Genomic DNA, 26,696 nt, shown 5'->3' with positions numbered 1-26,696 from the left:
ATAACCTGAGACTTTCGACTATTTTGAATGCAGTCTGAGACAGTGACTGTATGCAGCTATGGAGTACCTAGCCACAAAAAGCTCTGGTCATGGTTAATTACTTATGGGTATACTACTTTAATAGAAATATTTAGTATTCATAATCTTGGTTCTCTGTTCTCAGTATGTTGTGAAGGGATTTGAGTGATTTTCAAGTACTTAAGATGGTAAAACATGTCTTCCCCACTGTGCTCTCAAAACAGAGCCATTTTCCTAGCATCAACTTAATTGCTTTCCTTTTTATATACATGATTCTTTTCTCGATAGATGCTGCTTCTCTGCAGTGAAGCTCAGTATCACAGTATTGCAGATAGAAGACCACAACCGTTGCTTTATGTGCCATACTGGCCACGTTGCAGCATACATTGCTTTAAAATGACTAAGTTATTAACAGAGTGAACACTTCCCTAGTTAGGAACAACAAAGTTACCCCTAATTCTGCTAGTGTAACTGAGAACAATTTATGTGGAGTGTTGGGCAAGTGGACCTCTAGAAGGAGTTTTAATGAAAACCAGAAAATTTTAAGTCATGCAGTTCAGAATAAGTATAGACAGAAAGCATTGAAGTTGTACCAAGCACTTGATTCTAAGTCTTATTTTTCCCAGTAAGTGAACTGAAACACTCCGATCCTTTGCTTCTGCTGAAGAAGCTCACGTGTTTTAATGACCTATAGTGAAGTTCCTATAAAGAAGATGGAATTTCTTGACTACTTTTAAATAATAAAAAATGCTACCACAAGTGGGAGATTTGACCCTCTATGAATTGCCCAGAGAAATCCCTTTAGGCAGCTTAAGGAGACCTAAATTTCTGTGTCTTGCATTTGCTCGAAGGTTCCAGTGAGTGATGCAATACTTTCATTATGTCTTTCTTTTCCTTTGCTGGTTTAGCTCAAAAATTCTTGTGGTTGTTTGGTTGCAGGACTCCTTGTACCGGCATTTTTAACTGTTGCAAGACGGAAGTATTACTCTCCACATTTTTAAATGCTGATGTCATACCTTGGCATTAAAACCCCTGCAGAAAGGGGGTATGCTTGCATAATCACAGAGATAAAGTGCAGTATGCACTCCTAGGACTGCTAAGAACTTTATAACAAAGTAAGCAATTGTGAAGACTTGCAGAACATGATCTCATGGGAGAATTCTGTTTGGACTTCCCTGTGTTACCTCTTCACCAGCTAAACTGTAAGGCCCCACTCTGCCCTCGAGTTTTTAGAGGGCTTCATCTCAAGCCCCCTATACACAACTTTCTGCCAGTGAGTGTCACACATATGTAATTATAAATACATTTTTTTCCTTGTCTTTGACCAAGAACTCAGTTGTGTATACCTCTGCAATGTATATGTAGCACCTAGAGGGCCTGAACTTGGGAAACGCAAAATGGGAAGGGGCTTCCTTTGCCCCTTGGCTAGTTCATTCCCATTTCATGTGTTCAGTTATATTGTTCTTTCTGTGATTTATCATGCTTAATACTAACTAAGTATTTAGGTTTCTCATCTCCATTACTGCTGTTTAAGAATCTCATTCCATCTGATTCTTAGAAAATTAAAAACTTGTAGCTTTAATGTATTAATTGACAGGTGAGACATATTATTTTCCTTCATTGGTATCTACCAGATGTATTATTTATAGACAGCACACAGAATGACAGAATCAGAGGTTGGAAGGGACCTCAGGGGTCAGTAGTCTGTCTTCAATTTAACCTAGACAAGTCGAATTAACTTAATCCTTCCTGAAAGGTAAGCTTCCCATTTTCCCTAGTATACTAGAAGCCCTCCTCCCATGAGAAGTCTCTTCAGATTTGTTAACATGTTGACCAGGACGCCACACAGCATTTCAGCCGAAGGTGGCCCGGTACCTTGAACAGCGTTGTCGGGGTCCTAAACAGCAGACCTGTGTGCACGGAGGAGTTAGTGATCCACGTGAGAGCCCATGCGAGTAGGTGCAGGCCTGAGCTGTGTGGCGCACACCACGTGGCTGCAGGACAACCTGAGCCAGCTCACCCTAATGGAGAAGCCTGTAGGCAGCTCCCACCTGGCACCTGGCGATGACTCCACCTGCATGTCTCAGCTTACCTTGAAGAGATACAGCCTGTTTTCATTTAACATCCTTTGCTTGACAGTAGAGATGACGAATGGAGTTGTCTACGTCTAAGGATACCTCGTAAAAGCTCTAAAGGCTTCAGCGCTGGCAAATCTCCCCACAGACAGGCCACACGCAGCATGCCATGCCCTGACTAGAGGTCTGGCCAATGCTGCACAGCTTCAGGTTCCCAGCACCTGAAGTGACATAAGATTATCTGTGTTATCTCCTTTAACCTTCTCAAGTTATCTCCAACACACCAAATTTTAATCGATATCCCATGGTGTCTAAGCGCCTTTCTCACTGGGATCCGTAATGAACACTTGCATCAGTGCATTACAGGGGCTTTAGGTACTTCTGTAACTCTACTGGAAATAGTTCACCTGATTTAAGACAGCATTTGCTGCTTTTTTTAAAAATAGATATACTGGTGAGTCATGGGAATGTTGACACCCAATTCTTCTCCTTAGTCTGTGATTCTGAATGGCAAGCCGTTGTTTAATTACATCGGAAAGCTTCAATATTTTTTGTGCTGACAGCACTGATGAAAACATTGATATGAAGGCAATGCAGATCCCCATGCGAGTTCTCTCCATGACAGTAACTACTGCCACACCTTGGCTCTTCCCTTTTCCAGCATCTCCCATCATCTTTTGCTAACTGGCTTCTCAGTCAACCCTGCAATTCTGGTTTTACAATATAACTCAGTTTTCTCCACTCTACTGTGACGATCATTTTCCAAGACGAAGGCGATAAGGGTATTGAAACAGAACAACAGACTAATGTGATGTAACTGAACGCTACAACGCTACTTCTGTATTTTCCATTTCCAGTTTCCAGCTCCTGTTCTAACCTTTCTGAACCAAAAGTTTCTGCATACCCTACAGCTTATGGTTTGATTGCTTTTGCATATTTCTTCCTCAATAGAGGATTTTCTGTTCTCCAATTGTATAATATATACATTTTTAAAAATTACTGTAGAATGTTTTTTTCCTGCACAAAAGCTTGTCTGTTCCTCCAGCTATTTTAGATGACCCAAAGAAAGATATTACCTCTTGCAGAGGCTCTTGCCATGCTACAAGATTACTAGCTACTGGGTCTGCAACTTCATACACCAGTTACTCTGGAATTTAGGATAGAAACTGCTTGGCCTCCCTCAATGAAATATGCAGAAAACTTAAGAATTTTGCTTTCTTCTCAGTTATTGCAATTTCCTGGATCATATCTCTATTTCTATTAGCCTTGCTGCCTTCTCCTTCCATAGCTGCCACTATATTTCTCAAAGGAGAGGATTAATGTGTTTTTGTGGCCATGTGTAATTTGCTCAGATTGTGGTGAATTCCTATTTCATCGGTCATTTTTATAGCTAAAGAATATTTTATAAAATGTTTTAATTTACCTTGTGAAACTAAACTCCGCCTGACTTTTGCCAGCACTCGTGGTTATGACCTTGAAAACAGATCTTTGTTTACCAGTCAGTCCCACGTCCCATTTCTCTAATGTTTTTTGCCAAGACAGATTCCTCCAGCTAAGTTTTAAGCCTTCCAGCCTGCAGGTAAAGTAGGAGAAAGTAAATTTGTTGGAAACATGAAAACCAATGAGCCTGGGGGTTTTTTTGAGGGGAAAAAAAAGGATAGATTTTGCCATAAAAACTGTGCCTGGCTTTTGTAATAGAAACCTGCTAGAAGTACAAATTACTTCCTGTGCTCTACTGGTGAATAATTTGTAACTGCAGGATGTTTGATTACTACACTTGCAAGCCCAGAGAAGTTCTTGTAAGATGGATGTCTGCAAGATGGAAATGCTAAGCTAGTTTATTAGTGTTAAAACTGAAAGTGGGATTGCTCAGTAAAATGGAATTACACATTCTCAGCACTGCAAGCACATTTAGATGGCCTTGTCACTCCTAGGATTCTGGTTTGGGATGACAGGTATCAAAACAACCTGTTTTATGCAGCTTTAACTGTATCTAAAGAATTACCTGCCATTACATATCTTAATTTTTTTTCTTACAGCTTTAAAAGTTTTGTACATACAACAACATTCTTAATGTCTTCATTAAAGTTATCTTGTGCAACAAAGCTTACAGTAGAAATGGCAGAAAAAAATACATATACAAAGGGCTTTAAAATTCTGTTAGGTTTTTATTTGCTGGGCTCAGTTTCAGACAAAAAAAGGTATACGGTGAATATGTACTGCAGCCAAAAACAAAAAATAAGATTGTGGCTACAAACCACATAGTATTGCCCTAAATATACTTCTGGGTGTCTTAGAGACACAGTGTGACCATAGTCTCTTTTCACATAGAAGGGATGATTTACCCGGAGCAGGGAAAACACAAGATTACTGAATTCTGTAATTTCCTTTACAAAAGTAGCAATTACGTTTGCTTGTCACTTGTCCTAAAAAAAACACCCAATTTTTTCAGGTTAAGTCGGTGTGGAGGACCTGGTGACCACACAACGTGTGTTTCAAGAGACTTCATTTCAGGCTAACTGCTGTCAGGTACTGTTGACAACACACCCAAGTAGCTGGAGCTTGTCTTTGAGCTTGGCCTCTTCTGAAAGGAATCTGTTTCATGGGCTCCAGGATTATTTGGTGATACAAACTGTGGGAGGTAGGGTTGAGAGGGAGATCAGCTTTAAAAGAGCTCTCCTGATCCAAACAAAAACGCTAATGCAGCCACATGCATACGCCTAAAGGAGCTGAATATATGTGAAAAGGGAAAGTTGCCAATATTATACATTGAATAAGACAAGTGATCCTGAAAGCTGGAAGAAAACTACTGGAGAATGTAGAAAAACAAGAGGTTTGTGGTAATGAAAGGCAATGGTCTAAATTCATGCCAGACAACTTCCATCCCATCCTTACCTAAGTGAAGGCTCTCACTCTGATTTCCTTCTATGCACAAGTCAAAAGGATTGAACTATTTATTGCAGGTAACATTCTCCCTTCATTGGCTATATAACATTTATCAAATAAATAAAGCAGATGCATGCGGCCATCTGATGGAGGAAGGACTTCACAGCGATACCTTATTTAGCAAACGCATTTTGGAAAAATGCGATACACCAAGTGCTACCCCCAAGCCCAGTCTCTTCTTTTGCAGAGAAGTAGCCTTCTTCGAACACGTCCTCAGTTGCAGAAAGATAGGCCATGTCATGATCATTGCTCTGCTGAAATCCACTCTCAAAGATGGTACTGATGAGTTGTGTTACGGCCCTCCCTGTGCTAATTACAGCAGAACACACTATCTTAGACCTTCATGAGACAAAATACTTCTGAACATTTGTGTAGGTTTAAAACAAAAAACTTAAATTCCACTGCACAGATCTGATCGGGAGCATTCTGGAAAACTTGTTTAGCACCACTTTCATTGCTGGAGCTAGTGGTTCTTTGTCTGCTTTGAAGTGTTCCTGGTGACCACATCAAATGTTCAAGCAGACTGGGGTTAATGTCCACTTTCCTTGGACACCCCACTTCTCTGCTCTTCCATGCAATTTTTGTCTTGTGACTGCCATATTCTGTATATTTTGATGTCTCATGAAACGCAGTCATTTCATTTGATACTCCTTCAGCTTTACTATAACATGGTTTTTCTAAATTCTGATTTACATCAGTCACTGAATAGTTGAATGATTGAATAATTCTCATGTTACCTCTTCATTTTGGTAATGTTTTAACACCATTTTTCATACGAGAAATATTCTTGCCAGAGACATTTTTTCCATGATTAATGGTATTATAATGAAGATATGAGAAGAAAAATATTGTATGCAGCAGAACTTCTAGTGTGTATGACTCAGAAAGAATTATTAAAAAATGTTTTGGTTGTTTTTTTTTTTTAAATCAGTGCTTCTAGAAAAATGTAGTAGAGCAGGTCAGGGAACACCTCACTTGCCTTTCTGATGATCAGATTTAAACTCATAGACGTTTTGTGGTGGCACAAAATAACAATACAGAAACTAGAAATCTTGCATAAAAATTATTTGACCTAATGCAGCGGGCTCATAATAAACATTTCCAAAATGAAGTACAGATATAGTTGCTGACTGCATAAATCCTGTTGTCTTGCTGAGCCTGGAATGAATTAATGAATTCATTCTGTGTTCCTCCCAACAGCATAACATCTGGTGTTGTTACAACGTGCCCCCAGCCAGCACTACATACCTTGTATTGATGGAGGACAATACATGCAGGCATAGCAGTGCATAATTTCTCAACTCTGCTTATCTGTGGCTACCACTTGGTGGGCAGGATGGCTGAACATGTTCCATTTGGTAAATAAAGTAGCACCAGAAGGTGGAATGAAAGAAGTACCAGAAGTAGAATGAAAAATGAGAGTGGAAGGAGCAGGACATATCTGGATTATTCTGCAGAGTTTTTGCAGAATACTTGCAACTTTCTTAGCAAATGTGTTTATGATGTATTTTTAACAATAATGGTATCATCTGCCTTGATAGTTCTAAAAAGTCCATGATTGCTGCCTACTTTGGGAGGAACCCCAAAGCGAGCATTCCTCTACCTTACTATCTATTTTAGTAGTTAGTCAACAAGTAAATGACAATGCAGCCTTAAAAATGCCCATATCCGACTGCGTTCACTATGACACATTTGAAGAACAACTGCTTTGAGGAACCTGGGACTCCAGCCATGACGTGCGAGTGAAACAGAGAACAAAAGCCCAACAGATTATAGCAAACATACTGTTCCCAGAACAGCCACAAGTTAAGTAACCTCTAAAAAATGTCAGGGCTACTCAGTAGTTGTTAAGTTTGTAAGTAAAAACGTAGGGGCTAAATGGGACTAACCCTATATGTTCAAGCTTCAGAGCCAAATATCTCAGTGACATGTGGCTGTCTGGGGACTTTAGACCAAACTGTGGAAGCAGCCTGTGGAAGCAGCTTGTAAAACTGTCGATGGCCCCGAGATGCTCCTGCCAGGAGGCTCCGTAGCCTTGAGGGGACCTTTCTCTTCCAGTGACACGGTCTCCTCAGCTGGGGATGTCTGCAGGTGCCCGTACTACAGAAGGAAATGGGGGGGGGAAGTCAGTCATCCCAAACCTTGCAATACTTACTTGGAGGATTTCATGCCAGTAGCTCCCGCGCCCGCCCTGGGCAGAGGCCGAGCCCGGCCGCCTCACGGCGGGGGCACGGCGGCTCGGGCGGTGGGGCCGGGCGGTGGTTGAAGCGAAGCGGTCGCCTCTCCGGGCGCCTTCCCCTCCCCCCCCCCCCCCAACAGAAAGCGGCTTTTTGCTCAAACACCATTTTTTCGCAGCCTGGGTTTAATCAGCACGTCCTGCCTGCGCCGGGACACCTGCCGCCCTGCGCTGGGGCGGGGTGGGGAGGGGAGAGGAAGCAGCTCGGCTCCGCCCGGCCCGGCCTCGACGCGGGGCCGCCTCACCGTCGCGGGGGCACCCAGGTTTGCAAGCAGTAGCCGGGGGAGGGCGAGGCCTCGCCGGCAGTAGCGAGGAGGGGAGAGCCGGCAGCGGCGCTGCCGTTCACGGGCTGCCGTGACTGCCTAGGAGGCGGCAGCAGGGGCTCCCCCCGCCTCGCTCCGGCCCGGCAGCCGCGCAGCAGGTAAGCAGCAGCTGGGATTCCCCTGAGCGCTAGCCCGTCCTGAGGGAACCTGCCTCCCCTCAGCGACGGCCCTTTCGCACCGGGGGCAGCCGGCGAGGGTGGGGGTGACCTCCGTGGTAATGCCGGCCGGTGGGGCCAGGGCCCTCCCCCTCCCCCCCCCCCCCCCAAAGCCGGGGCGGGGGAACGACAGAGGGCGGCGGGGAAGGGTCTGCCGTACCGGGGACAGCTTTCCTCCGCCGGTCGTGTAACGGGGCTGTCGGGGTCTGCCAGCTTGGGATAGCGCGGGAGGAAAATCCGTGGAGATGCGCCGACAGTCGTACTTTGTTCCGATGTCCCCTTTTTGGGGCCGTGAGGTGGCTCAGCCCCAGGTGGTTGGTGTCTCTTGAGGGACCTGAGGGCTGGGGAGGGTTTAGGAGTGGGAGTGAAGTTGTTTTAAAAGGTCAGCATTTTCCTCTGCAAGCCGTGCGTGTGATGAGGCTCAGTTTCTAAGAGAAAGCATGAGAGCACCTTTTCTTTGCAGTTACGTCTTGGTCCCTGGGTCTGGTGGATGTCCTGTGAGCTCACCGCGACTGGCACGCCTCGCCCTGCGGATGCAGGGACCACGGTTCCTGAGGCCCTGAGGAGCTACAGCCCCTTTCCAGTCGATGTTTCCAGGAATACGTAAGAATTCAAATGAAGAATATTGAAAAATGTTTTGCTGCCATACCTGGCGAGGTGGTCACCAGGTCAGGGTGAGCCTCTCAGCCAGCGATTGATGGAAAAATGGCTATCGAGGTAGTCTCAGTGCTGTAACTACATCCCAATGGGGTGGCTAGCCCAGCTGTTCAGCACCATTTAGGTGTGCCTCAACACTAAAGGAATATATGTATTTGTTGTAATAATTTTTCCTAGATCAAAAATGAGACACTTGATTGAGTTCTCTTGAAGAGGCATGGCATACCTTGCAGTTAATAGAAGGGTTTAAGGTAATATGAATATGTATATTTTTATGATTTAAAATGTTAATAGGCTTATGTAAAAGAAATGGTGCGATACTCTGACTTTCTGTCAGTTCTCTCAATTCTGACAACAGGACTGTTGCATGTTTTAATCAGTCCATGTTTTTGAATCAGACATTGAAAGAAAAAAGTGCTACAAGTATGCAAAAATTAGTGAAAGCCATGGTTCTTCAAAGTTCTGATGGGACTAGTTTTTTTTTTTAATTGAGTAGATCAACTTTGAAAGGACTAGAGAGCGGAGGAGAAGGTGGCTGTACCAATTGAATGACAGTTTTTAATGAGAATTATGCTTTACTATGTGCTATCATGGATGCTGTAATTGTAACTCAGCTGTGTGTATTACTGAAGACCTCTTTCAGACACTTGTCCTTTTTTATTTTTTTTAATCTTTAATTGATAGAAATATTTCCTTTCAGGGTGAAACTTTATGGACATGGCCTCAGATACATGGAATTTTTTCCCCTCTGGAAAATTTGGGTAAAGTTAACTCCAGCTGAATTATGTCCTGAGTGGTAAAGGTCCACAGGTTGATTGCAGGCTCAAGATGTGGACAAAATGGCTGGGAAAAGGGAGAAATTTAGCTGTTTATCATGGTGGAATGTGGTAGGAAAAACATTAGCACTCGACTCTGCAGTCATACGTTTTGTTATTTTCGTCATGAATTATGTGAATGCATTCACATAGCAGAGACTAATTTTGCTGTTGGATATACCTTCCACAAAAACAGGTTTTTTCATTGTGAAAAGTCAGAGACAAGAAGGAGTGTCCTCAGAGTAGTTTATGTGGATGGTTTTACACATGGCTGTATATATATGCAGGTCTTCCATGTTAGCAAAAGAGCAAGTTATGAATTTAAATAGATAGGAAGAACATTGAATTTATAGAGAAGCAGGAGACTGGAAGATTTTCCTTCAGAACATGGCAAAATACTTCTGCTGTGTCTACTGAGTCTACTGATAGGGGTAAAAAAAGTGCTTCAGAGAGTCAGAACAGTGGAATAAGGTAACGCTGTAATGGAACAGAGCTTATGAAAAAACAGTGATTTAGAGAAGTCATAAGGAAAACAGCTGGTCATAAGCGGAGTCTATTCAGTCCCATTTTCTCTTTAAATTATTTCCATTACAATATTTTAATCTTCTTTAAAATTGAAAACTAGAGATTTTAAGAGTTACTGTCCATCACAGTTAGTGAAGAAAGTTAGAACTCTTGTACAAACACACATAGACCTCCTCTAGTGATTTCAAAGTTTTGTGCATTTCTTTTTATGCTCAGCATTCTTGCGGGGACTCATTTCTTCATTCAGCTAGGCAAGAAAAGACTTGCCTGGTAATTTGCGATGAGGGAGGAGGGAAGAGAAATGGAGGAAGGAAGAAAGCAGGCACTGGAAGAAGCGGTGTGGATGACTCAGTCTGCGGCTTCTGAGTCAGTTTGATGAAGTAAGACACATCAGCCGGAAGTGTCACCTTTGACTATTGTAGAAATTGGTGATCAGCTAAAGGTTCTTCACAACGTCCTTCAGTTTGAAGAATTGCATTTGTCCTTTCACAATGCTGTGGGAACTGTGGTAGGCTGAATAGGGAAAAAAAGAAAAGCAGTAAGGCAGGCCAAGGTAAGGAACATCTTCTCAGAGGCATGGAACTAATAGATCCTTCTCCAGACACATTGGGGATAGCAAGCCTGTCAAAGAGTCCTGAGAGCCAGTGGATCATTCAGGTATAAGAAAACCCTATGGGATGGCCCATGGGAAGATAGGAACGTAACATGCTGCTCTTGGAAGAGCATGGATTTCAGTGCCAGTACCTTTTCTTAGGGCTAATCTTCCGTGGAAGGATCTGTCTCAAATTGAAAAAGTCAAAGGCAGTTATAGAACAAAACGATCCATAAGCAAAGCACCATGACTGGCTGATATTCACTCTTCTGTTCTCTTGTTGTAGATGTCTCATTTAAAGGAACTTTGGGACAAAAAGATCAGAAAGTAATAAACGTGGTGTTTTTTTTTTATCCTCCCGAAGTGATTAAAACAGAGCCAGGAAAGTAGAGACCAGTGAGCCTGCTGTCTGCAGCAGGCAGCTGGGTAGAAACTGCTTCAAAGAACAGAACCAGTGGAAGTGAAGATAAATTACGTAAGGAAGGAGTCAACAGTGACTTTTTTTAAAGGGAGTTCATGGCTCTAAAATACTAGAAGTGTGTTAGAATTGTATGCATGCATGTGAACACATTGCATACAGGACACATTTTTGATACAATCTGCCTTAATTTCCAAAAGGCATTCAGCAGAGGCTGCCAGTGAAGCCAGACTGCCATATAATATACTTATTCTCACATGTGTAAACAAGTAGGCAAAAGATAAATGCTCACTTTTTCAGGTGGAGGAAGGTCACTGTTGGAGTCCCAAACAACTCTCTTCTGCTCAGCGTATATTTTTAATGATCTGGACAGAGGGAAACTGTTGCAGTGGCAGAATTTGCCAAGAATACAGAGCTATTCAGGCTAGAACATGCAGGTGTTAATTGCAAAGAGTGGCAGAAGGATGTCGTGATAGTGAATGACTGGGTAATAACAGCAAAAGAAATCTGTTGTAGATAAATGTAAAGACAATTTATAAAGGAAATATGGGCAAAATCCTAACATCATGCGCTCAGCGGCTGTCTGGGTTTACCTGATTTTTAACGCTCAATGATTAGATCGTGGGATTTTACTACATATGCCCATGGAAATATCAGGTCAATACTCAGTAGTACTAAAAGAACTAATAGATGGTTAGAAAGTATTAGAAAAAAAAAAAGAAAAAATGTTGTTTTTAGTTTATAAATCCGTAGTGCACCTATGTTTTGAAGACTGTATGTAAGTTCTCTTCTTTCTCCCCACCTCAGACAGGCTGTAGCATAACGGGAGATGGTACAGAAGAGGGTGGCAAAGATAGTCAGAAATATGAAATTGGATTCCATCTAAGGAACAGTTAGATGAAGACTGTAGCTTGGGAAAGCAAGAACTGGGGAGGAGTGTACTAGGTCTGTAAAAAATCCTGAGTGCTTGACAAGCTGAATCGGAAATGTTAACTTTTTTTTCCTCTGGTATAATTAGGAGCTGTCAGGAAAAACAAGCAGGTAACAGGCTCAAAACAGGGCAAAGACAATTCCTATATTTCCCGTGTCCTGTATTAACTGTGTAATTCCTATTTTAACTGTGTAATGCAAATGTTGACTTCAAATTGTGGAAGTTTTTATTGGAAACCAGTAACTGAAGGTTTTCTTCCCATTTCTGCAGGGAAACATGACAGCAAAAACATTGTTTTCATGTAATATCACAACAGCATTTCTGTCTTTAATTATTGCAGGTAAGTTTATTGATGGCTATGGAAGGTCTCATTCTGAAACTTATTTTTTCACGGAAGTAATGCCATTTTCACAGAAAAATTAGTTGTAAAAGTCAAGTTTATGTGCATGCCAATGAGTTCTTTAAACAGTCCTAAAAGCAGGAACTTATAAAACATCTAATATGTGATATTTTGTGTACTATTTTACCACAGAATCATTTAGGTTGGAAGGGAACTCTTGAGACCATCTAGTCCAACCTCCCTGACCCCCTCCAGGGCCAGCTAGAGCAAATTGTCCAGTCCAGTACTGTGTCCAGTTGGATTTTGAACTTCTCCACAAATGGAGACTCCACAACCTATCTGGGCAACTTGTTCCAGTGTTTGATCACCCTCACAGTAAAATAATGTTTTCTTGTGTTCAGATGGCATTTTTTGTGTTTCAATTTGTGCTCATTGTCTCATGTCCTGTAAGTGGACAACACTGGCAAGAGTCTGGCCCTTTGTTCTTAATTTCGCTCCCATCAGGTATTTATACACATTGATAAGATCCACCCACACACTCCCCAACCAAGCCTTCTATTCTCTAGGCTGAACAGTCCCTACTCTTTCAGCCTCTCCTATGTGAGAGGTGCTCCACTCCCTTAATCATCTTTGTGGCCCTGTGCTGGACTTTCTCCAGTAGATCCGTGTATCTTTTGTACTGGGAGCCCAGAACTGGCTGCAGTACTCCAGATGTGGCCTCACCAGTGCTGAGTAGAGGGGAAGGATCACCTTCCTCAACCTGCTGGCAGGTCCTGATGCAGCCCAGGACAGTGTTGGCTGCCTTTGCCGTGAAGGAGCTTTGGTGGCTCATGGTCAGTCTGTTGTCCACCAGGACCCCAGTGTTGTTCTCTGCAGAGCTCCTTTCCAGCTGATGCCTGGGGTCATTCCTAACCAGATGCAAGGGTTTGTGTTTGCCTTTGTTGAACTTCATGAGATTACTGCCAGCCCACTTCTCCAGCCTGTTGAGGCCGGTCTGGATGGCAGCATGACCCTCTTGTGTATAAACTGATGAAATGAGCTGTAGTTTTAACTTTACAGAGTGTGTCCTTAGGATTTTTTTCATATTGGAAAATACAGCCATTTGAAAATAATATAACCTCTAGATGCTTGTAAAATTGCTAGGCTACTCAGTTGCAGCTGCTTGTTTCAGCTCTTCAGCTGTGAACCAACAATCCAGTTCATATTTAAAACATTTCAGATGGTTCAAATGAGTTGCTGTCATCTTCTTATCATTCCACCTGGAATCTTGCAGCTATGCCAGACTGTTAAAAGAAAAACTTAATTGATTTCCCTTCCTTGAGTTTCTAGCAAACTATTTTGTTGGAAATGGTTTGGTTTTGGTTTGGTCTGGTTTTTTTTGCCCATGGATGGACAAGCTGTAAAGTTTACCAATCCATTGGATAGTCTGGTTTTTGGCTATGCAAGTAATCATATGGAAAGGTGATTATTTGACTGCTCTCCCACCAATAGCAGAGAGTTCTACTGTCTGTTTAGTTATGTGTGTACCTTGTAATTCTTTCTTGCTCCATGGAAATAATGGAGGGCATTGGGGGAGAGGGATTTCAGGGAAACTGGGGCAAGAAGTGTGTGGAAAAATGACACTATTTTGGAATATTAGCATTTAGTGGCAGAAAAGGGTTATTAGTTTCTGCGGCCACAGCATTTCGTAGCCATCAAAGTTGTTATGGGGCATTCAATATAGATATCTGAGCAATTCAATGTTTTGGTAAGTAATTTGGAAAAGATTTATAGTGAGGTGGTGAGAACTGTGGAAGGTACAAATGATGCCTTGGTGGTCAAAACTAATGCTCAGTATGAAGAGAATGTCTGGATATTGAGTATCCAGAATTTAGTGATAGAATGTCAGTAAGTAAAATCAAATGGATGTGGAGGGGCGTGGAAGGGTCATGCATGTATAGCAGAAACATCTATACCACGTGTGTGTGATGTGAGCATTGTTAGTTAATAACCACTTGGGAAAAATACTACTTTGACATTTCTGGGTGCTGTCTGGAAGCATTAGCTCTGTCATCAGTGGTGGCCAGAAAAGCAGAATTTTTGGGATGCAGTAGAGCAGAAAACAGAAAGCTTCGTTATGCTACTTTATAATCTCATGATGAATGTGCATCAATTGAACTCTGCAGTTCTGGTCATTCCATGTCAGAAAGACTGTGTCTGAAGAGGTAGAGAGATGAGTGACAGCATTGTCTGATATGGGATGGCTTCTGTATGAGAAGTCATTAAATGAATGAGAACTTCAAGGTAAAGAAAAGAGGCAGCCAGGGGAAGATGTGATGGAGGTCTATAAAATGATAAATACCATGGAATAGACAGATGAGGGAAAGTCAACTTTGCCATTTCTCATAACAAGAAATACATGATACCCAGAGAAATTACAAAAGCCAGTGAAAGGTTTTTCATGCAGAACATAAGAGGAAAGAAAGGGGCCGAAAGCAAAATACTACTTTACTTGTTCTGCCCTATGCTCTATTTTGTGGAAATAACACATTTGCCACTTGATGTTATCAGAGGCAGGGTTTTGGGCTAGACAGACACTTAACATGGCTCTGTGTGGCTGTTCCTATATTGTAACGAAACAAGGTATTTCAGATAAATATAATACTGAGTCAGGAAAGTGGCCGTGGTATCCAGAGTTGGTACCTTTTTCATCATACTTTTTTTCTCATATATTAAAACAAAATCTCATGGTGTTGCTCTTTTTATTCATGAATCTCCTTGGGTCAGGAGGAAAAAAAGAGAGCTCATTGGTAAGTGCTTGTAATAATTCCTCTCTAAATGCTCATAAAATGAAGGGCAAGTTGAAATTTCCATAGCAAACTCAATATTTGTGCAGCAGCAACTTTAACTTCAGTGTCCTCTTAGGATATTCGGGTACTAAAAGCATAGTCTGTCTTGAAGACTTAATTTGACTACAGTTAAGTGAAGTTAACAAAGACACCAAATGTGAAATTTGTGTGTGCATATACCTGTTTGTGTACATGCACATGAAACAGGAGAAACACAAGTCCTTTAGTAATTTGCATCTGAACTAAAACATAGAAATGACAGTCTGCTGCAAATGAAGAGATTCTACTGAGCAGAAAGTCTGCATTCATAAGACAGCATTTCATTCCAGTGGCGTAACTATATGTGTATATTGCTGAGTAGTACTCTCAGCTGTAAAGATAAGGGATTATGATTGTATTTTTAGTAGATGACTTGAGCATGGAGATGAAAACTCCAGTGAACTTTGTAAATGTAATCAAGAAATGAGTTCAGCATATCCTTTTACAGTGTTTGAGGTTTCCTTTAATGCTTATCTCTTTCCTTTAGAGAAATGTGAAGCCTATGATGTGATGTTGAGGCAAAGTCTTGTGCCCGATGGGCAGCCTCTTGCTATTAAATGTTCACTGGAAAAGACCTTGAAAAGTGGAGACTACAACTTAACATGGTATAAAGTTGGTAACCGGACAGCTGTGCCTAAAGACAAACTTTCTAGAATTCATCAGCAGAAGAATTTAATTTGGTTTCTTCCTGCAATGTTAGAAGATTCTGGAGATTATGAATGTGTCATAAGGTGAAAGTTAAAAATATTATGTTGTTGTGGAAACGAGTTGCAAAAGGAATAACTTGTAGAAAGCAAGTAGAATTTTGGGGGTAAGAGAAATACTAATGAAGAAGGGAGAGTGCGTTCACAGAAACTAACTTTAGGTTGGGGAAAGTAAGTCTAGTTTTGGGTTCTTTTACCTAGAAGACAAAAGTAAATCTACTAGACAAACTGTAAACTTCTCATCCTCTTCTCATCCTCACTTTCTTCTCCAAAAAGAATACCATATATTTTTGAGTTGGAAAATATGGCAAGTAGGTTAATTTAACTATGTTATATTAATTGCAGGAATTTGACAAGCTGCAGGAAAATGTGTACAAAAGTAACAGTTTTTGAGAGGATTGATGGTTTATGCATAAATGAAAAATTTGCTGTAGAGGAGGTGATATTCACATTATCATCTGCAAAGGTTGTATGTCCACACTTGGATTATTTCAGGAATGAGAAGAATATTCAGCCTGTTCGTTGGTATAAGGTGAGAATGCTGTGTTTTGTACTCTGATAATTGTCCATTATTTAAAATACAGATCACTGATATTTGTGAATTTTAAGGGAAAAGCTAAAGGATGGGAGAAAAATGCTTTTAAAACAAATTGGGAGGGGATTAAGACTTCTTATCTTTTAAAGGTTTATACAGGTTTTTTGATTAGTGGGTAGAAATTCAGCTTAGATGTAGGAGACGTTGACCGATGTATCCACCAGGTGGCATCTTTTTACCTGCTGATGAAACACACTGTCGTGAATTTCTTTTCTGCAGAAACAGTTTTAGTATGTCATTTGTGAGAGGTGGCACATCCGTTATGTGCTCAGTGTTGTTCTATTAAATAAGTGCCATTTCATATTGTTCATGCTTATTTAAAGGCTCTTTCTGTTACAAGAATGTAGTGCCTTCTGCAGCATTCCTGCCTCGTGCCCACACAGTCATGTGGTACCATGACTAAATACTTTAAAAAAATTAAGTCTAATTGTTAAACGATTCTTCATTGATGGATACTTTTAAAAACCTGACACCTGCATTTTACTTCCTCATTTCTCTAAAATTGAAAACTGTTTTGTGTAGGAAATTAACTGGAGTTTCTTTGAATTGAAAACTCAGAGCCAAAATGAAGTATGTTTTGCTTTTTATTCCACCCCACTCACGCTTCCACAGCATCTGCAAGGCACCCATCCTTATGCTGTGGTCCATTGAAAGTTCAGATTGCATTAAAGGGAGGTAAACCATAGAAAGAAGTAGTGATATGAATTAACAGAGTTCTCTACACACGTTTAGGACTGCCAGCTGCTGCAAGGGAAAAGGTTTGCCATCTCAAACAGTGATCTTATAATTTTCAATGTGACTGTACATGATCAAGGAAACTATACATGCAAAACAACATATACCTACAATGGAAAACAATATAACATTTCACGAGACGTCAGCCTGACTGTAGAAGGTAAGTAGATCATTTCACTGTGTTTGTGTTCATAACAGTGACTGAGAATTTTTGTCTGAGCTTTTAAAGACTAAAGCTAAAAGACCAGATTTGTAGATAGACATGCTTAGGGCTACTAGTTTTCCTCTAAATATGAGGAAAAGAAATGCTGACTGAGACCTTAAATATTTTTGTCTGTTGTTGCCACTGTATTGGAGATCGGTTCCCCTGTTCAAAGTTGCAGTATGTCAAAGCTTTTCTGCCCAGACCAGCTGCCAAGGTCCCTAAACAGGTGCCCTGTAAGGCTTGGTAGTCATGATACTGTCTGCTGTAGCTGTACCCTCTACCTACCCCTCTTACTTCTCTTTTTGCATTATCCTCTTGCCGCAAGAACAACAAACTAAACCAGCCCAAACTGTAGTGGTATCTTGACTCCATGTGTCTTATCTGTTTCCATCAAACCTTTGTCTCTTCTGGTTTTGGTTTTGAGCTCCTCAGCACAAGAACTGCTGATCTCTGATAGCATGTGTCTAGCTCAGTAGACCCTGATTTACGTCAGGGGGCCACCAGCCCAACAAAAAGTTATTGAAGAAGTCCTAGCTGTAAAATGTGACCTCCTTTGCTAGTACAGCATTATGAGGTTGGTATTAGATTGCTGAAAAGGCTGTGCGGTATCAAGGTATGAAGTGCCAATACTGTTTTTACATTCCAGCTGATGAAAGACATTTCAAGGTTTACTAATAGATTGCATTGCATTGCATTGCATTGCTTTTAATGATCTCTTTTTGTGCTTGCTTATTTTGCTCTGTGTGTATATACGTGCATACATACATATGTATAAATATGTATATGTGTGTATGTATAGATATGATATGAATACTTATCATATTCACATAATGTCACATGTATATGATGTGGATAAACAAAACACGAGGAACATAAGGTCAGATCAGATGAAATGATCATTCTAGTCTTAAAATCTGTCCTAGAACTTCTCTTGGGGTAATTTCAGCTCCCACTATTCAGAAGAAGCAAAATCATATCACTCCTTTGCCATAAATGAATGAAGGCAGCTCAGTTGTTTTTAAAGTCTCCAACTGAGCAAGTCTACACTAAAAAGGGTGTTTTGGGGTCCAAACAATAGTGCAGGCCCAGTTTTCAGAAGGGGAATCCTCTGTGCTTTGCTAGGGTGCTAAAAAGGGATGCTTTATTACATGATTTCTTTTTGTTAATTTGTGCTCTTGGAGAAACTTCCTTGAGCTTTGAGTATCTAATAGGAAATGTTCTAAAATGTCCTACAGCTGGAAATGTTCGGTGTTCAGTGAGGGACCCTCCAAGTGGGATTCATTTAGCCATACTGAGACATTTTTAACGTAGATGTCTAGATCTCCACCTGTTGATTACTCTCCCTTTGTAGCCTGTAGAAAGAAATAAGCTTTTCAGAGTGTCACATATCTAATCCTAATGTAAACATCTAAACGTGGCTACTGGCGTTGTACTTCCTTATAGCCAGTGATGTGGGAAGAATTGTAAGGCCTTCTACTATAGTACAGAAACGAAAATCCCCTTTATAATAGTAAAAGTGTAAAATAGATGAATTGCACTCCTAAGTGTTTGGATCAAGTTTGTATGTGTGGGGTGCTGGGTGACAGGCTAGAGGGGTGTAGAGGGGTGGTACTGTAGATATTTACCCATACCCTTCTCAGCACCTGTGAATGCAATATTATGTGATTTTTATGCTATGGAACACCCAGTCTACCATGAGCGTGTTATTTGTGGCACCGCATTTTGGAAGAGGTGGAGCAAAGAATACTATAGCTTCAAGTCAGAAGAAATAACTACCTGAGATACGGTACTTTCAGTTTGAGTGATGTCTTTTATGAAATTGCTGACAACCTTGCCCATAGGACAGGGGATTTTTAGGTTGTACTTGGGTTACAGAGCATAGAACAGGCTACAGCTGCCCCAGGTTTTCTGAAAAGAACTTTCTTTTTTTTTGGTTAGTGAGCCCACCAAAAAAGCCCCCGGAAATATCTTACCCAAGAAACAACTCCATTGAAGTGGAACTTGGTAAGTAGTTTTCTCTGTAACAAAATACGATTTTGCATCGCAGTGAAAATTCATACCCACTGAGTGACCTATTCTATAGTTTTTTGTATTTGCTTTTTGACAAAAACTAGTTCAGTGAGCAGCTCAGTTTCTGTATGTTGTTCTCCTGAAGGAGTGTTTGGGCTGAGAGGAAAAGAGATGAGGCATGTTGCTTCCTTGGAAGCAACTTAGAAGTCCTTGGAAACCTGTAAGGAAATTTCTCACATGCAAAGAAAATTATAGGGAACCGAAGTGATTCTCTGTCACATTTGTTGCTTTCCATCACTCTGAAAGAGATTCTAAGAACAGATTCCACCTCTGATTCTGCAGGGAAAGCGATGCCTCAGGGAGAGGTGGCGTCTTCCTGGTTTTAGCCTCTTCCATCCTACCCGTCTCTTTCTGAACCTGCAGATCACTTAAGTGATACAGACCCTTTGTTAGAGTAACTTTTCTGAAAGGGTGTGGGACCATCCATAGTTGGTCTGCGTGCGAGTCTGTGAACAGAATTGTATAGAGTTTAATTAGAGTATGGAAATTAACTTTTCACTTTGTAACACAATTTTGTAGGCTCACAGGTTACAGTGGATTGCAATACAACAGGTGCTGATGGGTATGAGGTGTTTTGGACAGGCAACGGTGTGTATATTGATGTAATTTATAAGAGCAGAATTTTTGCAAGTCATTATAAGTAAGTATATTTTCAGATTAGAAAATACCATGTTGGCAACCAAAGTGGAATTTTCTCCCTTCGACATTAAAATATTTAGCAACATTTTTCACTTGCTAAATAGCTTTCTTTTTAAAAACGCTAATGCTTTGCTTCTTCCAATTCACTGTCTGCTTTGAAGTAGAAGCTTGAAACATAGTAAGCACATGGACTTCACATGTGATTGTGCTCTTTTTGGTTGTTGTAAGAATCTGTCTTAATTTCCAACCTTGGGCAAAAGTGTGCTGTAGACTTAGTCTCATAATTGTAATAATGTCTATTGAGCAGGCTCTGGCCTGGCAGAGACCTCTTTCAGTTGGATCAAGCATGTCCAGGCACATGATCTTCAGACTGTCTCTTTCTTCTGTGTTCTCCTTTCCCTTACATCTGCCTCTCTGAAAGGTTGCAGGAGGTCAAACCTGTGCTTTACAGGAGAAATTGAGACTTCCAGGTTTAAGAGCCTTGAGTCGGAGCAGTATAACTGAGATCAGGTGAAGAGCTAATGGAAGACTGTTGAGGACATTTGTAGTGAAGCTTAGTGGGGTGAGAGAAGAAAAGGGAGACAGATTTCCAATGATGAGTTGGGGGTTGGGAGGAAAATGGACTTGGACTGAGTAAAGCATGAGAAGGGCAACTGGGAGATAAGGTGAGGGTGAAAAGCAGATTAAATGGAATTAGGAGAGAATAAATTAGACCTGACTTGAAAAGGCAACTAAAGTTGGAGCAGAAGGCAATCTGGCAGGTTGGGAACTAAAAATTGCAGGGTTTTTTTCACCCCTCATCTCATGGTGGTGCTATGAAAACAAAAAAGTTATCTTATTTTTAAAATTCTCAAGCACTCTCTAGGAGTGAGAAACTGCTAAAGAAATGAGAATGATATCTTCAAAGTAAGAATATTAGTTATAAAGTTATAAGTCCTTATCATAAAACAATCTGGGAAATAAAATGCTGAATTCTTTGTGTGCTTTCCAAGAGAAAATCCTATACAGAAGTAATACATTATACTGTCATAAAGAATTGTAGTGCCATAAACAGTTGGGCCATAATGCAGAGGTACATGGTCACTGAACTGATATCATAAAAGCAGCGTTATTTTTTGTACTTCCTAGCATTTAAATGGTCAGCTTTGCAATCATTAGTCATTTTCATGAACGATGATTCCTTAATTCTTTGTTACAGTGTTCAAATTGCTGTAACTTTTTGCTCAGGAAGTGATTCATGTGGACCTATATATGCCCTTTATGATATATCTCAAGCTTTTATTTTGCATTTTAAATGGTAACTAGAGTATGTTTTCAGGAGAGAATAGTGCTCGGCTAAGTAGACTAGTTAGTTAATTTTGCATTTGAGATCTACTGTTAACATGGCAGTGGTCCCTCATTTTGCCGGTGGTCAAAAAGTTGTCTAGTTCACACATCAGTTACGTGTCACAGTACACAAGACTAACTGAATGTGCAGCTTAATGGGCATTTTTGTGTCCTTGTACAATGTATGGGGGATAATGGGTGTCTCTTACTAGCACAGCCTGGCACTAGCTGTTATCAGTCTGTTCTGATCCGTGGGGTGAAGCAGCAGTCTAGACTGCACTCTGCAGCTCTGAGTTGGTGTTGTCCACTGTGGGTCACCACCCTTGATTTCTTCCCTGTCCCAGAGCTGCTTACCCCAAGAAGATGCCCTTGTACAGCGGCCTCTTTCTGTGTCATATCACGTTGTGGAATTTCTCTTTCGCCACGCACTGGGGCTCTCCACCTTCTCTTAAAGGGGCTGGGAAGCCCGTAACAAGGGTTTGCTTAGATTTGTAGGGTATATTGTTGTACTTTAGCCTATAGAACACCTTATATTCCTTTAGAGAAACACAGGTCCAGATAAGATAAATTCTTGATGTTTTCCAATGTTTATGCTAAATGTCAGTAAGAGGCCTGAATGTTGTTTGGATTTCCTTCATATAATGTAATATGGACCTGTGCTCATCTATTCTGAAGTGTGATTGACATTTGCAGATGAAAACAACCATTGTCTTGCTGCAGCTGTTAACGGTGAAGCCATTCCAGAAAGGGCAGTGGTTTTATGGCTCTGTTTGTTGCCTTTTGGGTAGGGAGGAAACTTCTTATGATGGACGCCCTATGCATTCTGTGAAGCTAATAATTTCAGAAGTGAATAGTGAAGATTATGAACAACCATTTGTCTGTCAAGCTTCAAATGCTTTTGGACAGGTTGCATCTTATATTATATTAAAACACAGAGGTAAGAAATACTGTTATTTTTGAGGCCTGTGTTTGTCTTGACTTCCCCAGAGGGGTTTTGATACCAAATGCTCATATATCATGTTGATAGAAGACAGATGGATTACAGTTTGCTGTATGTACGCACGTACCTGTGCATAGGGGAGGGGTCACTGTAGTACTGTATTTATTATTATTAAAATAATAGGTAGATGGAAGTGAAAAATACGATACTCAAATTTGTATTACATCTGTGTAAAAGATCAGATTTGGACAAATTCAGCCTTTTAAAAAAAAACATCTTTCTGTATTTTTGTGCAGTTCCTGACATACGAAGATGGCTGACTGGAGGACTAGTCTCCTTGTTAATTATAACATTTATTACTTTAATAATCTACAAGATTTTCAAGATTGACTTGGTGCTTTGGTACCGTAATTCTGTCTGTGCCTTTGCAAGTAAGGAAGGTATGTGAGTGTTACCAGGTATTTTAGTGTAACTAGCCTATTGTTTTTTTTCACTTGCCATTACTTCTAAGCAATAATGTGATTATTTAGTTGAATGTTTGTAGAATTTCCTTGAGGAATTTTCAGATACGCAGAAAGACCTTTTGGGGGGTATTTTTTTCAGTCACATGAGTAAAATATATAATCATAGTTGAGGTAATAAACACTGCACAATATTGAAGGCAGTCATGGTGAGATAGGTCAGAAAGAACTCCAGGTTTTCCCCAAATTAGCATGTTGGGGTTTTTGCTTTTGGGTGAAGTACTTTCTTTACACGTAGATTTATGGTCACTCTGCTGATGATCAATAGGTGTCAGCAGAGCTACATCCTGTAAACTAGCTGTTTAAAGACGTGCATTAAATATTTATATTGAAAATCAGACACTTTTTCTCAGAGATTAAGCTAGTTGGGTGGGGGGGGTTCTGTTTGTTTGGTTGTCTTTTTTGCAACTTCTGGCTTTTACCCGGTGCTTTCCTTCTAAATTCTGTCAGTAGTAATGGTTACATGCCAAAGAGAAAAAAGGCTACCAGTTCTCTATTCTGTGATTCTTACATGTTTTTATTGCTGTGGTGTAGACAAATACATTGGACAGGTGTGAAAATGAAAGAAACTATGTTTGTAGCTTGTTGAGCTAAACTTGTTGAGTTAAATCTGATTTTGGTTTGTTCTCTTCATTTCTGTTTATTCTGCAGTTTTAACTCTCAAAACGTCAGCTGCCTTCTGGCCTTTTTCTTCTACCTACCTTTCCCTCACAGAATTATTGCAGGAAAGAGTTGCCATTTTCCACCTTCTCTCTTGGTTAGTCAGAAGTAGAGAGAACTGCTGTTGAGTTTGGTTCAGGAGAGGTGGTGAAGAAAGTCCTGCAAGAGGACACATTCTTAATGTCTTGGCACCTCTGGGGCTGGGGGCTCCTTCCTGGAGGTCACAGGTCCTGTGTCTAGCTCACTTGCTGGCACACTCGTCCCCATGATGGGAAAAGAGGTCAGGTTCTGTGGCGGCTGATCTTTCTTTTGATTTAAAGAGCATTTCAGTGCTTTGATGTTATTCTGTCAGACAGGTGAATCAGCCCCCCATTACTATTTTTAAACAGTCCAAAATGAAACCTTGCAGTAAGGGCATGTTGCTGAATTTTAGTTTTTTTAATTATGAACATTTGTATTTGTTTTAGATGGGAAAATCTATGATGCATACGTCCTGTACACAAAAAGCAGTGGAGGCAGAAGCTTCTATCGTCTGGAAACCTTTGTTCGTAGAATACTCCCTGATGTTCTAGAACAACAGTGTGGATATAATCTCTTTATATTAGGAAGGGATGATTTACCTGGAGAAGGTACGCTTCTTTAGTTAGTAGAGTTAATAGGTTGTCTTTTGACACATTGTTCTCAGGGTAGAAGATTACATATACAATTAAAAAACACCTACGTTTGGAAAACAAAGCTATATTTGTTTATTTTTAATGGATAATTTGTCCATTTGTCCAATGGGCCTTTTTATTTTAATTTTTTTTTTTTGTTTCTTATGAAAAATTCTGTTCTGATGTTAAGAGGGTCTGCACTTTCTTTTTAGTGATGAACAAATGAGGATCCAGCAGCATTAATAATGTTGAGGTTCTTTGAACAGTATCTGCTGCTGGGGACTGAAGAAAACAATTTTTATCAGGAACTTCATGCAGTGGATCATGAATCATGAATGACAGTTGGGAGATCTTAAACCTACCAGTCCTCTGAGCTAGCTGCTGCTCCATATATATATATATATATCTGCAATTTTAAAATTAAGAAATATTTTACATCAGTTGTAAAGTTTCTATGCGAACTTTGATTGTTCCTTCATTGCTTACAGCTGTGGTCAGTGTTGCTGATGAAACCATTAAGCAAAGCAGAAGACTGATGATTATTTTGGGATCAGAAACATCTGGTTGCTGCCTGTTAGAAGACACCTCTGAACAACAACTAGCTATGTATAATGCTCTCATCCGTGATGGTATTCAAGTGATTCTGATAGAAATGGATGAAATACAGGACTACGCAAGCATGCCGGAATCGATCAAATACATTAAGCAAAAACACGGAGCTATCCAATGGAAAGGGGACTTCTCAGAGGAATCTTGTTCAGCAAATACAAGATTCTGGAAAAATGTGCGCTACCAAATGCCATCCAGGAAAAAGGTCTCTTATTCTGAAGTGTGTTTGCCCCTAACTTTGAAGAATTCTGCAGAAAAGAGAAGTTAAAATGCACTTACTAAAATAATACTGAGAAGGTAATTCTGAAACGTGGGGTTTTTCTTACATAAATTCTTTGTAATATAAAGTAAATGTTTTCTTCAAGGTGTAAAAACTACTCACCCCTTCCCCAGATTACACTGTAAAAGAAAAACTCTGTGCAACTTCAGTTTTGTTCTGGGTTTTGGATAGTGACACCATTTGTTGTGTTAGTCTCATGCAGATATGAGAAGTAAATGCTGCCTGTGGTGGTAGGCGATTAAATAGTCATGGTCCACATAAATGTAATATCCAGTGAAAAAGCAGGCGTGAAGTCCATTTTTTTAAAATTGAAACTACAGCTGATAAATTAAAAACCTGTTTCTATGTCAGCGTTTTCCTAGTCGTTCTGTTCCTCTTCTTGTTGCGTCTCCACGATTGTCCGACTTCCTCATTACTGCAGAAATCTGCACTGTGCAAACTTTGGGGTCCCCTCCTGAGCAGCATGCCTTACTCTTGCTTCTTGAAAGGTCTGGGGAAATACATGACAGAGCAGGTATATTTAAAATACCTCACAACACTAAATGTGTTTTAGCTGAACAGTTGGTACCAAATGTGTTCAGCAAATTCAGGGGAATCCGTGGCCTTTTAGATATTTGGTGAGTAATTCTGTGATATCTGGTCTATGTGGTGTTTCTAGACTTAGTCTCTTGAAATGGTCAGGAAACTGAAAATATTTCAGATTTCTTGCAAACTGGAAGCTTTCCAGACTGTGCTGCTACTCTGGAAACCAGATGTTCTCATTCCGTGTCTCAACTGTGCTAACTAAGCACAGAAATTCACTGAGAATTTATCAAAGGGCTGCGCTTGGGCTGGGTATCCTGGAGGGAGTGGAAAATGGCCAGTTCTGAAAAGTGACCAGGTGCTAATGGGAAGAAATAACGTCTTGTCTACTTGTAAAAGAAAAAGTTAGAGGCATGTGGCTATGTCAGCCTGCTTGGGGAGTAGCTTGGTGTTTGTGGACCCCCGTCCATTTTTCTGTGTGCATCACGACGAGAAAACGACATGCTGCTGCCTCTTCAAGGTGGTCTGAAGTGGCAAGAGTTTTCACTCTCCAGATTTGAAGAGCATCATCTGAATCCAAATGCAAATTTTGCTTGCTTTTTCTCTTCCTTTCTGAGGTTAAGAAGGTTCTTACAGTATCGGCTGGTTATCAGAAGTGTGTATGCTGAAGATGATGCTCTTTGGGCTGTATTGATGGGAGAGAAAGTGAGGTGCAGGAGTGCAACATATGTTTAAAGTGAAAGGCTTGCAGTAGCATTTCGTGGTACCTTTTTCTTTGGGAAGGGTTAGAAATACTCCTTGTGAGCAGTGTCTCATTCTCCTGCTGGACATGAGCCAGCAATGTGCCCTTGCAGCCCAGAAGGCCGACCGTATCTGGGGCTGCATCAAAAGCAGCGTGGCCAGCAGGTTGAGGGAGGTGATTCTGCCCCCATACTCAGCTCTGGTGAGACCCCACCTGCAGAGCTGCGTCCAGCTCTGGAGCCCTCAGCACAGGAAGGACATGGACCTGTTGGAGCGGGTCCAGAGGAGGCCACAAAAACAATCTGAGAACTGGAACACCTCTTCTATGAAGACAGGCTGGGAGAGTTGGAGTTCTTCAGCCTGGAGAAGAGAAGGCTGTGGGGAGACCTTATTGCGGCCTTCCAGTACTTAAAGGGGCCTATAGGAAGGATGTGGACAATCTTTTTAGCAAGGCCTGTTGTGACAAGAAAAGGGGTAATGGTTTTAAACTAAAGGAGGGTAGACTTAGACTAGATATAAGGAAATGAGGGTGGTGAAACACTGGCATGGGTTGCTTAGAGAACTGGTAGATGTCCCATCCCTGGAAACTCAAGGTCAG

At 40.8% G+C, this 26,696-nt stretch overlaps 1 protein-coding gene across 6 annotated transcripts; it reads left to right on the top strand.

The window, feature by feature from the left end:
* The first annotated feature begins 7,502 nt into the window (after positions 1 to 7,502).
* On the top strand, positions 7,503 to 25,192 carry LOC142056940 (interleukin-1 receptor type 1-like). Of its 6 annotated transcripts, none has more exons than XM_075092459.1 (14): positions 7,506 to 7,696; positions 8,217 to 8,356; positions 9,111 to 9,171; positions 9,967 to 10,130; positions 11,962 to 12,031; positions 15,386 to 15,629; positions 15,948 to 16,134; positions 16,930 to 17,092; positions 19,076 to 19,141; positions 19,727 to 19,847; positions 21,961 to 22,109; positions 22,409 to 22,552; positions 23,761 to 23,922; positions 24,435 to 25,191. In XM_075092459.1, the coding sequence occupies exons 5-14, from the start codon at positions 11,968 to 11,970 to the stop codon at positions 24,821 to 24,823; spliced, it is 1,689 nt and encodes a 562-aa protein (XP_074948560.1). In that variant the 5' UTR covers positions 7,506 to 7,696; positions 8,217 to 8,356; positions 9,111 to 9,171; positions 9,967 to 10,130; positions 11,962 to 11,967; the 3' UTR covers positions 24,824 to 25,191. The 6 variants fall into 6 exon arrangements, with proteins under 6 accessions (XP_074948545.1, XP_074948560.1, XP_074948565.1 ...); XM_075092471.1 differs by having other exon boundaries at positions 7,580 to 7,696; positions 9,967 to 10,303; XM_075092444.1 differs by lacking the exon at positions 9,967 to 10,130 and having other exon boundaries at positions 7,503 to 7,696; positions 24,435 to 25,192.
* The last annotated feature ends 1,504 nt before the right edge of the window (positions 25,193 to 26,696 follow it).

This window comes from Phalacrocorax aristotelis, chromosome 1 (genome assembly GCF_949628215.1).
Source record: "Phalacrocorax aristotelis chromosome 1, bGulAri2.1, whole genome shotgun sequence".
Classification (NCBI taxonomy): domain Eukaryota; kingdom Metazoa; phylum Chordata; class Aves; order Suliformes; family Phalacrocoracidae; genus Phalacrocorax; species Phalacrocorax aristotelis.
The sequence above is the reverse complement of the archived record's forward strand: the minus strand, read 5'-3'. Positions and strand labels throughout refer to the sequence as shown.